The sequence below is a fragment of the Ammodytes marinus genome, assembly GCF_949987685.1.
Source record: "Ammodytes marinus genome assembly, chromosome: 10".
NCBI lineage: Eukaryota > Metazoa > Chordata > Actinopteri > Uranoscopiformes > Ammodytidae > Ammodytes > Ammodytes marinus.
In genome coordinates this window covers 17,212,063-17,226,151 of record NC_137214.1, presented here as the reverse complement: position 1 = coordinate 17,226,151, position 14,089 = coordinate 17,212,063, and the positions used below count along the sequence as shown (strand labels likewise).

Below are 14,089 nucleotides of genomic sequence, written 5' to 3'. Positions count from 1 at the left end.
TGGCAGCAACTGCCTATTGACCTAATTTAACCTTCACTTGATTGGCTACAAATGTAATTCAGGATTTACTTCAAAATCGTATATAGCTCCTGTAATGCTTATGTTGGACCATGGCCTGATTTTACATTTTAGCTTGTTTACTCTGGAAATTTCTCTGTGATGATTTACACCACCATAAAGAAATTTTTTCTCCTAAATCTGCTGTTTTTCTGAAACCAGATTGATGCAGGACATAGGACTAATTAGACAAAAACAATAAACACTGAAAATGCCTACACATGCAGGTCTAGATTCCTTCTCTTATTACTTTACTTTACTTTTATATTGTTATGCAACCTCTTGTGGAGAGTCTGTTAGATTTGAATGTGTGAGATTGTGAGTGATTTACGTAGAGACTACCACTTCTAAGTTATTTACTGCAGGACATCCAAAACGTTGTGATTGTGTCCTCCTTCAAGCCTAAGCTGTGATAGTCAGAAAATTACTAGGAATTATTTCTTCTGGCAGGACCCAAACTAGAGTATGCACCTTTCACACTGGCAAATTCAAAATCCAGTATTTCAATATTTTAGAATATTACATAAGGCCAGGCCAAGATGAGACACACTAGACCTAACAATACAGACGAGCTGAAGGCCACTATCAAAGCAACATGGGCTTCCATAACTCCTAAGCAGTGCCACAGGCTTATCGCCTCCATGTCACGTCGCATTAATGCAACAATTGTGCAAAATAATATCCCAGACCCAAGTATTGAGTGGGTAAATGAACATTATTTTCAGAATGTCGGGATTTCTGTATTGTATATCCCTTTTCAGATTGCTCTCATGATGAAGATATAGTCATCTAAATCAAAACAAAACAGACGTGAGATATTTCACTTTCTGTGTAATGAATCTTAACTTATATGAAAGTTTCACTTACAAATCAACACACACTCCAAAGGGAACATGAGCAGGACTGCATTGAAATTGCACCAGAGATGACCTGATAACCAGATAATTCCCTCCATGTGAGCCGTATCATATACTGATACAGTATACTGTATATACGTATATATATACTGTGTGTATATATATATATATAGTATATATGTTAGAATATTATATGTAGTATAATTTCCTCCCACACCACTGAATTTAGTCTTGTTGTATCCTCTGCATAGAAAAGGGAAATGGACTGAGGAAACAAAATAGTGTTTGACATTCAGATTGGTTATTGCCCCAGTCTCCCATTTTCCATTCACCCATCCTTATCTTCCCTGCTGCTATCAGTCTTCTTTTCCTTCACCTTAACGTGCAGAAGACGCCATCAATCACCTGGCAACTAGGGTCCTTCTTATCACCCGTTTCCTCTCTTACTGACACCTGCTTAGAGACTGATGGGGAGGTCATCAATACATGTATAGTTTCCATCCATTTCTCTCTAATGTATTTCCTCTTTTTTTCATTATGTATGTCCTACATCCAATGTTATCAGTCTAACGTCTTCATTACATCCTCTTTGACTATGAGTTTTCTGTAATGTGCATATTTGTTTATTCTACTTCTCCGAGAGTCATTCAATTCATCCATTTAGAGGATGTAGTACCTTCAGTATTTCCAGTTAATGAAATGAACTATGAAACAGTTTGGAGTTATTGCTGTTGAAGATCAAAATAGTACTAATAATAATAATGGACCCTACATAATGTTTGTAGTTGTTATTCACTCCATGGAAAGATCAGATAAATGAATTAAAAGTAAATGTAATAGATAATAATAATAATAATAATAATAATAATAATAATAATAATAATAATACATTTTATTTATATAGCGCTCTTCTCTCACTCAGAGCGCTTTACAAAAACAAAACAATAAACAAACAAAAATAACATGTAGAGTTGGGTTGGTGGGTGGTAGATGCATGTGTCAAGTCATTTTCATAGTTTTCTTTCTGCATTGTTGCAAGTTGTGGCCCCAAATATTATATAAATAAATAAATATGATCTAAAAAACTGTTTTTTAAAGTTCTATTAATTGAGGAATATCCAAAAAAGCAGTCTCCAAAGTACAACCACAATAATAGACCTATAGATTTTTACAGTCTGCAAAAATACAGCCTCTGTAAAATATTTAGCCACTGTGTCACATTTATTTTGTCACATGTCCAGTTTATTCAAGTGTGCGTATAATCCCCTGTGAAGGATTTGTTCTAGTGAGCAGTGCTGCTCAATGCACATACACAGGTGTATAAACATTGCACACCCTGCGGCATTATTGTCTCTCCAAATCCTCTGCAGGTTGTTGAGCCACATACCGGAGGGCAGCGTCATTTCCATTTCAAAAAGCTCCTCGCTGGGACCCATGGGCACATAAAAGCCCAGGCATTGGCTATGCATGCCAGTGTTGCAGTGTAAATCAATATTGTAAATAAAGCTTCTCTGTTGTAACTGTGTTCTAGACCCGACTGTGTTCATTATCTATAAGGTCATCATTCAAACAGTAGGAGTGGCAGAGAGTGGCTCATGAAAAAAAAAAAAATTCCTAAAATATGCATGTTGTTTACAAGATGATTTATTCATGAATGGCTATATATTCCATTATGTGTTGGCTGCTTGTGCATCACTGTTGGTGAAACAAGAGTCACTCAGGGAATGCGTGCAGAACATAAAATGGAACTTAAAAGATTAAGAATGGGTACACCTGATAACCGGACCAAAGGTTAGCTGGTGGAAATAAGTCCTTTTTTAAGTAGTCGTCACTCTTCCCAGGAAGGATCTGCTGCGTGATCTCATTCGTATTTTTCTCCTGCGTCCAGATTTCGATCCCAACCTCGGTATGATGGCCGGAATCACCCCTCTTAATCCTATGATGCCCGGCCTCAGTATGTTGCCCGGACCACTCTCCCAGGATATTCCACTTGTCAAGGAGATCATCCACTGCAAGACCTGCACCCTGTTCCCCGCTAACCCCAGTAAGTCATAATGTCCTAAGTAAGTATGATAGTAATCCTGTACTGTCAGACCCCTCCCCCAACATTCTGCTTTACCAGTGTCTCTCCGTGCAAGAAATCCACCACATTAAAATGCATCTAAAAGAAAGGATTTTTTTTCACTTGACTAAACTAATTATTATGTCATTTAGGGCACATGATATCATTCAGGGTTAAGCTAACCATTATTTCCAGTGTGGCTTAAGATGCCAACTATCTTCACAATTATTAGTCGTATACTGTATACTGTATATGTCAGATAATAGTGAAAAAGAACTCTCATTGTCACAATATGGTGCAGTGGGAAAATTAAATTTGAACTTCACCTTGGAATATCTTTCTAGCTAGTTGTCAGTATAGGGCATTGAACTAGGTACTCTGTCTGTGCACATAGAAAACCCTGAGGCTGTGTGAGGGAACAGCTTGTCAAGAAACAACTTTAAAGCCTGTCACAATTCCTCTGTGACACAGGTACAACTTTTTGTCTGAATTGAATATGACCTGGTATGCATACATGAATTGGAAAATTCTTAATACCACAGCTTAGATAAACTGTGCCGTAAAATCTGAAAGTTCATGGTGGACGAACACATCACTTAATTGTGGACCTTTCGCATCGTCATTGGTCTACCTCATGCCTTTGTATTCTGTCCCACTTTATCTTCTCTAACTTCTTTGATCCACACCTCTAGTTAGATCTCTTTGCCTGTCACCTATTTCAGTGACACAAAAAAAAGTTAATCTCTAAACCAAGTATGTTTGAATAGGCCAACATCTGAGGAAAACTGCCTAGGCTTGATTCTTCTCATGAAAGTCAAGTAACTCTGTAAGGTTCATTGTGCCCTTAAGCCATTAAACCCTGGAAGTTATGTTGTCGGGCCCAGAAGCTCCTAGTAGCGTCTCTAAAGACAAATTGGTCCCAGGCAAGGCACCAGGCTAGAAGCAAATCAAAGACTTGTATGGATTGGTGTGTGTCTCGCAAGGTTGTGGATTGTCACCAATTCTGCTAAGATTTACATGGATAGAATCTTCAGGTGTAGTAGAATCCTAGAAAAGATTAAGTACGGATTATGTATCTGCTTTGTGGCAATGATGCAGCTCTCCTGACCTCATTTGACCATGACCAGCGGTTTGTACTGTGGCCGTGTGCATCCAATTGTGAAGTGGTTTGGATTACTGGCTGAAACTAATGATTATTTTCTTCCTCACAAGCGAAGTGAAGACGGAGCATGAGAAATTGGTGCAGGAAAGGTCCTTCTGGTCAGTCCACCCACATTACTGAGACTGGGGTTGGATGCAGCCAAAATGTGTTCTTCTTCCTGATGTCTGGGTTCATCTTCAGGGATGGGGTCAGACGCTATAGAGCTCCGGAGGGAGGTTTAACTGCTTCTTCTTTGCATTGAAAAGAGCCAGGGTCAGGCATTTCATCTGGAGGCCTTAGAGTATTCAAGGCACATCCTGCTTGAAGGAGACACTAGGGCAGACCCAGAAAATGTTTTATGGATTATATGTTCTCCTTCAACAAAAACATGGTTGGAGTTACAAGTACATCAGGGATATATCTGGAAACTTCTCCAGTCAATGCAACCTAGACTTGCCAAACAGCTGTGGAAAAATTGATAGATGGAATATAATATTTTATCAGGTTTTTTACACCCATATAGGTACAAAGCCTACACAATCTTTTCATCAAATAGGCACGTCGCCTGGCAGTTTCTGTCACAATTCAGGTGGAACCTTTTGTGAAAGCAGTTTGGGTAGTTATTGTTCACAGGATTTTGAGCAGTCTACCAGGCAAGTATACCAGGCCTTTCACATCAGAACTGTAAAAAGTGGCTGTGAAGTAAATGTTAATGTGGAGCATAATTTTAGCATCTGTCTCATTAAAGCTGTGTCACCTCCCCATGGGATAACGCTGAGGCAGGACTGAAAAGAGAACATTGATGGAGGCGATCATCATTTCGTACGGCATGCTGTCGAAAGTACTTTGGGATGAAAAATAGTGATGTTTATTAACCAAACTATACTATACGTGGAAGAAGAACATGTTTTAAAATCTCTGTCATGTGGGAGTCAGCGGTTCTGGAGAATGCTTGTAGTCAAAATCTATTCACAGTCCGCAACCATTACCACCGGTATGTGCGCTGAAATAAAATCTGGTGTTAATTCACAGCCTAGGCTCTGTAAACTGGTATGTATACAAAGGGTATGTTAACAAATGAAACTCACCCCTGATACCAACATGCCTGTTTACAGGGCCTAGGCTGTGTATTGACACTGGATTTCTTTCCCCGGGACAAACACAGTATATACAGGTAAAAGATTGGGAGGAGATATTCACTGATTTTGACAACATTTTGAATTGACAACAAGTATTCTCCAGAATTGCTGATTCCACCTTTAATGTCTCGATATATCCAATAAACATTCCCTAACCGAAGGGTAATCGGTTTACTCACTTAAAGGGTTATGAAAACCAGAAATTATTCACAACTGGAAGCAGAGAGTGTTGGCCATTTTTGCTTTCAAAAAAGCACTTAAACAAATACAATTTCCTGAGTGGAGTTGTATTAGTATTGAATAATACACTGAGATCCATGGTTCAGGATGGATACAGATGGTAGGTTTATACAATATGCGGGGAACAAAGGGAAACAAGCAGTAATGTGAGCTGCATTCAGGCTTTCAGTAAATACCACTAACATGGCTGGCGTCTCGGCCACAAAGTTGCATATTGAGTCCATCAGAAGTAGTCATTACCCTCAAGCAACACACACTGAACCTGACAGCATTGTGGAGCATCCCCTCTCTCTCTGACCTGTGTCAGAGCAGCAATAACCTTGCAGCCCTCCCACAGCTCTCTTCCTGTCCTTCTATCTCCACAACACGCTTGCCATCAGTTTGAATCCTCATCAAGCTATTTGTTTGTTGCATCCATCTCCCGTTTTCTTTATTCAAACCTTTACCATTCAGTCTGAAACACCCTTTTCACCGCCTCCACTGCCACTTCTTAGTTCCCACTAACACATCTAGTGCTGAAGTGGTGTAGTTGAACCTTTCTTTGCTCTAAAGGGTTTGAAAAAGACTACACAATTGATATTATGGACTATGGATTTACTTTGATAACTGAATTCAACATCAAACTCGGGTCTCTCCGTCCTTCTCCTTTCACCCCGTCTCTACTCCTTCAAACTTCTGAAGGCTGCATGAGAGAGAGATTTTCTAATTACCTTTGAATGAAAGTGAGACGTATTCTTTTGAGCTTTGAGGATGCCATCAGTGTGTCCCTGTATGCACACAAATTGCCCTCAATTTGATCCACCAACTACAGTACTTTCAGATGTTTTGTCTCACCGCAGAGATACGTATATGTGTTTAGGGCTGTCCTTAATAAGATACTACAGTTAATTTATTATTATTTGAAATGTTGTTAAATACGTATATAAATAAAACTAGTTATAAAAATAAACTCCTGGTGGCTATGTCTCTGTATTATAAATGTTCTTGTGTTCACGCTTTTTGTTTGTTCAAGGTGAATGAACTCAAGATGTTTAACTGAATGCGTGTAAATTTAGTTCATTTTATGAATAACAATCCTTTGAGAGGTGAAGCCTCCTCTCTTCTGCGTCCCCTCTGGCCATAATAGAGTGTTTAGCCAGTCAAGGTGATGGATGGTGATGACCTGTGTTAGTGCAGCAGACCAGTGGGTGGCCACAAAGACAGCAGGCCTGCGGGATGGGGCTTGACTGAGAATCAGCCTGTGTATTTGCTGTACAGCAGCCTCCAAACTTATCCAGAGTAACAACAGTAGAAGTACGTCAACCAGCCTATTATTCAGCCAGTTATTCTTAATTTCAGAAAATTCAGTCCTCTAATTATTAATAAAGGATAAAAACGTCCTTGAATCCTGCATTCATCCTTTCCTCCTCTCTCCCCTCAGTTTCTCTGTCTGCATTTTAAAATTTGCTACATGTGTCTCACAATTACTCAGAGACACATGTAGACAGTTAGAATTTGGGGAAAAAATACTTCCGAAACTCTGTCTTGCAGCAGCACCTACATCATGTTGTGTTTCTCTCATCCTCAATCTTCTCCCTCTCTTTCTCTGCTTCAGGTTCACCTGCTCTTTATTTGCATAAGAAATGCAATAACCTCACACATGCTTTTTCATATTGTTTATGACATCATGTATATTTTGTAATTCATTTAGGAAATCATTAATCATGTGCATAATGCATTTACATAAAATGTGCTGAACAGTGGGGTTCTGTAGCACAACAGGTAGCGGGGATGGTAGCAAAATTACCCCCTTTACTCCTGAAAATTGACACACACAAAAAAATTCCACTGAAAAAGTTGTTTGATTTAAGTCGCAACATGACACATTATTTTGCTTCTGCATTGCATCTGCTCTGTCTCTCTGTCCTCATTGAATTCCCCATCATCATTTGCTAGTCTCGGGCCGACAAAGGTCATTTCATTTGAAAATTGTTGTCGCATCATGCCAACAAAGCCTTTTCTTGCTGTGGCAAGCTTTTTCTGCCGCACCTTTCATTTTTCTGTCCATCTCAACTCAAAACTAGTTTAATCCACCGAGCCAGGGGGTCATGGAATGAAACTTCAGTCAACATTTTTTGCTTTAGCAGTCACATTTTAAGAGTCAAAGGAAAGAGGGAGGCAGAGGGAGGGATAAGCAGTGGTCGCCTGTGTGAGTGAAAGATAAAAGACAGCACTGACTTGTACTCGGGGACTAAAAGTTTTGTTGCATCATCTTAAGTTCTGCACAAGAGTTCAAGGAGCTCTGACAGCAGGATATTTTTTTTAACCAGACGAAAACCCTGACTTTGAATTTGTTTGTTTCCACGGTCTGGCATCCCATACATATGTTTCCTTTCTCTAAAATATGTATTCCAGTTGATTGGGTTATTTATTATCATACAATAGAAGGCATCTTTATTAGGATCCCTGACTACAGCAGGGATACTCAATGCAGAGTGTGCGTCTTCCAAAATGTATGTTGTTCTTCCCTGTTCTACAGTATTTGAGGGTTGTCATGAAGATGGAGTAAATTAAACCTGCAGTGTGTAGAATTTTGTGTTTTATTTCCTAGCAGATTTTGTAGAAAGTAATTATAATATCCATAAGTACATTTAATTTAGTGCATAATAGCTGGATTTTTTTTTTTTAATAATTTTTCTTTCCCTTAGAAAGGATCTCATATATGTCCATATTTCTGCATATTTTGGACCAAGGCCTAGTGCCGCCATCTTGAAAGTGTCATAGTTGGAATGTCAGCAGGTGCATTGTTTAAAATGTAGAATTGTTCTTGTCCTTGAAGGCCACTGTAGCTTCTGTTATTATTCGAAAGGGTTGGGGTTACCCAGGGAGCGTTGCATTCTAGAACTTTCTTGATGATGTCATATTACACACTGCACCTTTAAGAGCACAGGTTTTTATTTTGTTTTCAAAAGTTAAATTATGAGCATTTGGCTTGTCTTCACAGAGTTTAGTTAAGGGTAGTAGGTTAGTAAGTTAGTAGTTTTTATGCAAAACCTAGTTTTACTTTTCACACTAATATAAAACTAACGGAGAGCCCATGTTACTGCATCCAACCAAGTGTTGAAATCCTTTTGATCACACTTGAATAAGACCCCCCAAGGTACTGTATCTGATTACTCCACTTGGTGCTGATCAACCGAGCCCTCCTGATGAACGTCAGGTATCCGACCGAGTTCAAACCAAGTTCTTCTCAGAATATCAATATTAACAGGGATGGGGGCATCAGTAACAGTGATTGCAAGGCCTTTTCTAGCAGACATCCAGAAATCCAGCATCCTCAGCGTTCCACTGATTTGCTGGTTCACTCCTCATAGACCGCGCTAATCACATTCATCATGGATGAGAAGCCTGATCTATTGGAGATTAGATCAGTCAACACCCATCTGTGTTGAAAAAGTGATTTCTGCCATGCAGGGAACCTTCCACATGAGAGGATTTGCAGTCACTCTGTGGCCAAATGAATTTCATTTTCATGCGCGGAACAGTTTGATATTAACATTTATCCAACAAAAAAACGATCTGAGAATATCGCTCCAAGTGATTATTATTCATTATTCATTTTTCAATTATTCATTGATTAGGTCAAAGGTGCTTTGTTTTAAAATTGTGCAGCATCAAGCATCAGATCTAAGGATATGTTTTCTTCTTTAAATGTTTTTATGACCTGGAACTTGTTCCTGTCAGCCTGAATGTGTAGTTTGATCTCAGGCTCCTTTTTAGGATATGTTTTGCCCTCTGGATATTAAGTATGCTTTTGTTTTCCTCTGTCATTATGGGGGGATCGGTTGTTCATAGCAGACTCCTTGGAGTGCCACTGTCCCTTCTTAAGAATCTTTCCTTGAATGTTATAATATCTTTTTTCATTGTTCCTAAAATGACGTCAGTTTTTGTTTATGTGGGTGCCATAGTCCCATCATATTCTCATCTATGTTCTCACCTTGATTGAATATACCTATAGCCATACAAATGTATGTCTGATGTCAAAACAAAAAAGAGAAAATCAAACCTGCTCCTCGGGTCTGCCAGAATTATTTCCAACAGCGATTGAATAAAAAATTTTATTTTCTTGCCATTGAAAATGTTTGTTTTTTTCAATTTGTCAAAGGGCATTATTTTGTGTTCTGAAACAGCTGAGTCATTGTTTGAGTTGTTTGTATGATAAGAAAGTGCACACGGTGTTTTCATTCACTGCTATATTTCTTAATATATCAACCAAGTGATGGTTGACCCTTACATAACTATATTTTTTTATCCTTTTTTCTGCTACTTTTGAAAAGACCTCCCCCCTCCAGCCACAAGAGACCGACCTCCGGGTTGTAAGACGGTGTTTGTCGGCGGTTTGCCAGAGAACTCGTCAGAGCAGCTAATCATGGAGGTGTTCGGTCAGTGTGGGGATATCACCGCCATACGCAAGAGCAAGAAAAACTTCTGCCATATCAGATTTGCTGAAGAGTTTACTGTGGACAAGGCTCTCTTTCTGTCAGGTACCGTGTCAGAACTTTAAAACCTCCATGTGTAAGCGCTTATTTGTATAATATTTCAGTGTATTTGTGTCAGTGCCACTTTGCGAAAATGTCAAGCAAGAATAAATAGAGTTGAATAGTGGGCCCCTGGAAGCAAAACTCCCATTCACTTTTCCTGCAGACAAAGTTACGTGAGTCACAGTTGTAGCACTCTGCCTGTGAAAAAAAAGAACTACATCACAAAAGATATGGTTGGTTTGTTGATAAAAAGTTGAAGCCTATGTGCATTCAAATCTACAAAGGTGTGTGTGTGTGTGTGTGTGTGTGTGTGTGTGTGTGTGTGTGTGTGTGTGTGTGTGTGTGTGTGTGTGTGTGTGTGTGTGTGTGTGTGTGTGTGTGTGTGTGTGTGTGTGTGTGTGTATATATATATATATATATGTGATATCCAATCACAGTGCTTGACATTGTATTACATGCGCCCCTAACTGTGAGTGATAGCCAAAGATTAATCAGTTTACTTATTATTTTCCATTATGTTGCTTAAATGCATTCACTATTAGATTCTGGATACATTTTGAATGGATTCATCGTCAATTAAGGCAATTTTTTTTCAAGCATCTCTACTAACTATGAGACACAAGCTTATGGTTTCTAATCTTTAGTATCACAACAGCCTCTAGAGAGAGCCCAGACATTCTGTGCTAACTGCTGGCCATATATACTGTATGTATATGCTTTAAAATAAATAACATTTAACCTAGCCAGATCAGTTGCATTTCCAAGCACTATCAACTATGTGTTGATGCATGTGCCAATGAGTGTGTTTATGCGAGATGTTTTTTTAATGAAAGATCCTGTGATTTTGTATCCCTATTTTTGCAGCGAGATGTGAGAGCTAAGACCAATATATTAGCTCAGATGACAAAGCTGTGTAGTTTTCCCATAAATAATAACCCACCCACACACACATACACATCCTGTGCAAGACACAGTACCCAGCAATGACACTCACACACACACACACACACACTCCAACAGCCACAGCACACTGAGAACTCCTCATATGAAATATTGAAGTAGTGTTAGATTGGGAGCCTGAAGCAGAGAAAGCGGACTGAAGTCGAAACCCCCCCTGAACTCATGCTCATTTATTTTCCTGTTTGCATTGGCATCTAGCCCCCACCCTTCCTATTCCTGTGATGATTGTGTGTTGGGCCTCACAGTGAATCACTCTGGGCATCATTACTGTGTCCGGCTACAGCACAAATACAAACACACACACACACACACACACATACACATATTCAAACACTCACACTGTACACGATAATTTCAACCAATTAAATCACAAAATGGGAATGATTTCACTTGAGATCTGCAACAAGCCATTAGTGGAAATTAAATAAGGAGGAGTGGGTGAGGAGAGGGGTAATGAGGGATATTGTGGTCTTTCGGTGCCACTAGAGAAGTAATTGGTTGCCTCCCTAAGTCTCTCTTGTGTATTGACAACAGGATGCAGGCCTTCTGTGCTCCACCCTCACAGCTGCATTATAATTTCTCAAATGAAGGGATCTAACAAGCTAAAAAGGCATTGACAGGGATAATGAGATAGGTTGTAGACAGGTCAGTGGTTCATCTCTGTAATCTTTTTCATTTTTTTTATAGGGATGCCAAGTTTTACATGGGTCCAATACAAATATTGCAACTGATGTGCTGCACAGATAGTTTAAAGCTTAAGCTTATTTTCGACTCTTGTCTGTATTTGGGCAACTTTATCAACACACTACGCTTTCAATGATTAGCATACTAATACTCCATAATACAATACAGAATACAATATAAGAAAATTAAACATACCTGAACAGGCATACTATACTAAATAGTAAATTAGCTTATTGTGTCTTGATTAACGTTATCCTTCCAAACAAGTATAACGTTAATCAAGACACAATAAGCTAAAAATGCCTACCGCGTTGTTTTGCTTTTATTCAGCCCTTAACTTTTGGTGTGAACAACTTTATATCGCAAATAAGTTTGATTTCAATAGTTTAGTGTGTTCCAGGATTTAATTTTTACCATTTTCTATTAACCACAGAAACACAATGTCCAGCTGCTGTTCATTCATCTTGAGGGGAACGTGAATGAGTGCACCTAATTGAATTGAGATATAGCCAATAGTTGTTAGCATTTAACTCAAAATGACAAATGTCAACCTAATGCTTGTGTAAGGGGAAAAGTTGAGGCGATCATACCGTAAAGAATAATTAGGATTAATCCTCTGGGACCCATGAATGTCGGGATGAAATGTCATTGCATTTCAGGAGGGATCAATGTGGTGGACCGACAAATTTGACACCACACCAGCCAAACTGCTCGCTGGCTAAACATAACAGAGCTATCATTTGAAAGTATGGAAAAAAAATGTACACCTACAAAATGCTCCTCCAATCATATTAACTTATATTGTGCCTCTCCAACTTCCGTCCGTCTCCACGCAGGATATCGTGTCCGCTTGGGCTCCAGCACGGACAAAAAAGACACGGGCCGTCTCCATGTGGACTTTGCTCAGGCCAGAGACGACCTGTATGAGTGGGAGTGTCGGCAGCGCATGTTCGCCAGAGAGATGAGGCATCGGCGCAAGATAGAGGAGGATCTCCTCCGACCGCCCTCCCCTCCTCCCATCGTCCACTTCTCTGAGCACGAGTGCAGTCAGCTGGGGGACAAGATCAAAGGTGGGCAGGCAATAGGCATGGCAACATTTAGAAACGTATGTTATAAAATGTACGCATGATATGATAGAACAAACATAACAAGTGGAGCTCGGTAAAGAAGTACGTTTATCACCTAAGGGCGTTAACATACTATAATACAGTACACATTCATCAATTGTCGAGTCATTAATGTGCAAACACGAAGTCAAAATGTATCTTTTGACATTGTTGAGGGCTTTGCTGACAGGCAAAGGGGGGTAATATTCCCAGAAACAAAGGCCCTAGAAAGTTAGGAAATAAGGTCAAAGAGTAGTTCTGTATGTCTGACTGTGCAAGCTGTTAGCATGCTTGCAGGAGGTACCCAATGGAAAATGCAAGCCAGGGCATTATAGGAATGGTCCTTTAAATTGCAGCTGGTAAAACTGACAAAGCAGGAATTTGTTTCTTTCGAAGAACATTACACAGTGGCTGTTTAACACATTATATCAGTTTACTCTCCCCACAGCACATGCCTCTTCTTATCTTGTCCTTTCTCCTCTATTCTCTCTGCACTCTTTGTTCTGCTCTGCTCATCCTTTCCATTTCCTTGTCTCCTCTCTCCGTTCCCCCCTCTCCTCAACATTCTGTCTCGTTTCAGGCTGAATAAACTTGTTTCACTAATGAGCAATGACACTTCCAGGTCTCAGTCACAGTCGCTGAATAATAAAATGGCTGTGACTTTCTGCTTCCCTACCATCTGTGGCTTTTTTCAGCTCTGCTTTCCTCTGGCCCTGGTGTAAAGAACTACAACACGACGACTGTGCTGTTTCAGACAATAGGATTTGTTTGTGATCACTTTGGGGCTGCTGTTTTGATCACACAGACACACGTCCCAACTATTGCTTCAGACTTTGGTTTACTCTGTTCCTGAATCTGCCGCGCACAGTGTTATTCCTGTACTCCAAACCAAATTTATCCTTTTGATGATGAAAAGCACAAAGAGGATTTTCTTTTTTTTACCGAGAACCCAGATCTCTAAATGAGTTCCCCTCTCCCCCTGTTTTCATTTTTTTTTTACATCTTTCTCCATGTCCCACAGGTGTCATTGTGGTCTGGCACATTGCTCTTTGATGCCAAGTGTATGATAGTCGTACTGTTGTCCTTTATTCCTTTGATCCAAAAGTTGCAGGTGTCTTTGTTCCCCTGTCCTTGTTCTCGTCCTTGTTCAGTTTGCTTTGGTGTTATTTTTCTTTTCTTCTTTTTTTTTCAGTGTCACCTTGCTCACATTAACCCTGACTTAATATCTAAACTATTTAGTACCTTTAAAGCAGTGCTGTCTGGTCACAATGTACAACCTCATCTCAAGTGGAATACAGTTAAAATGTTCTTCTCTGTTTGTGT

General features: G+C 39.5%; 1 protein-coding gene across 6 annotated transcripts in view; it reads left to right on the top strand.

Annotated features, from left to right (window-relative positions):
- Positions 1-14,089, top strand: part of enox2 (ecto-NOX disulfide-thiol exchanger 2) — a 177,856-nt gene that overhangs the window by 139,244 nt on the left and 24,523 nt on the right. For all 6 annotated transcript variants that reach the window (XM_080035281.1, XM_080035279.1, XM_080035280.1 and 3 more), the window contains 3 exons: positions 2,803-2,958; positions 9,813-10,019; positions 12,497-12,730. In XM_080035281.1, the coding sequence (XP_079891407.1) occupies positions 2,803-2,958; positions 9,813-10,019; positions 12,497-12,730 (597 nt within the window). The remainder of the gene's footprint in view (positions 1-2,802; positions 2,959-9,812; positions 10,020-12,496; positions 12,731-14,089) is intronic.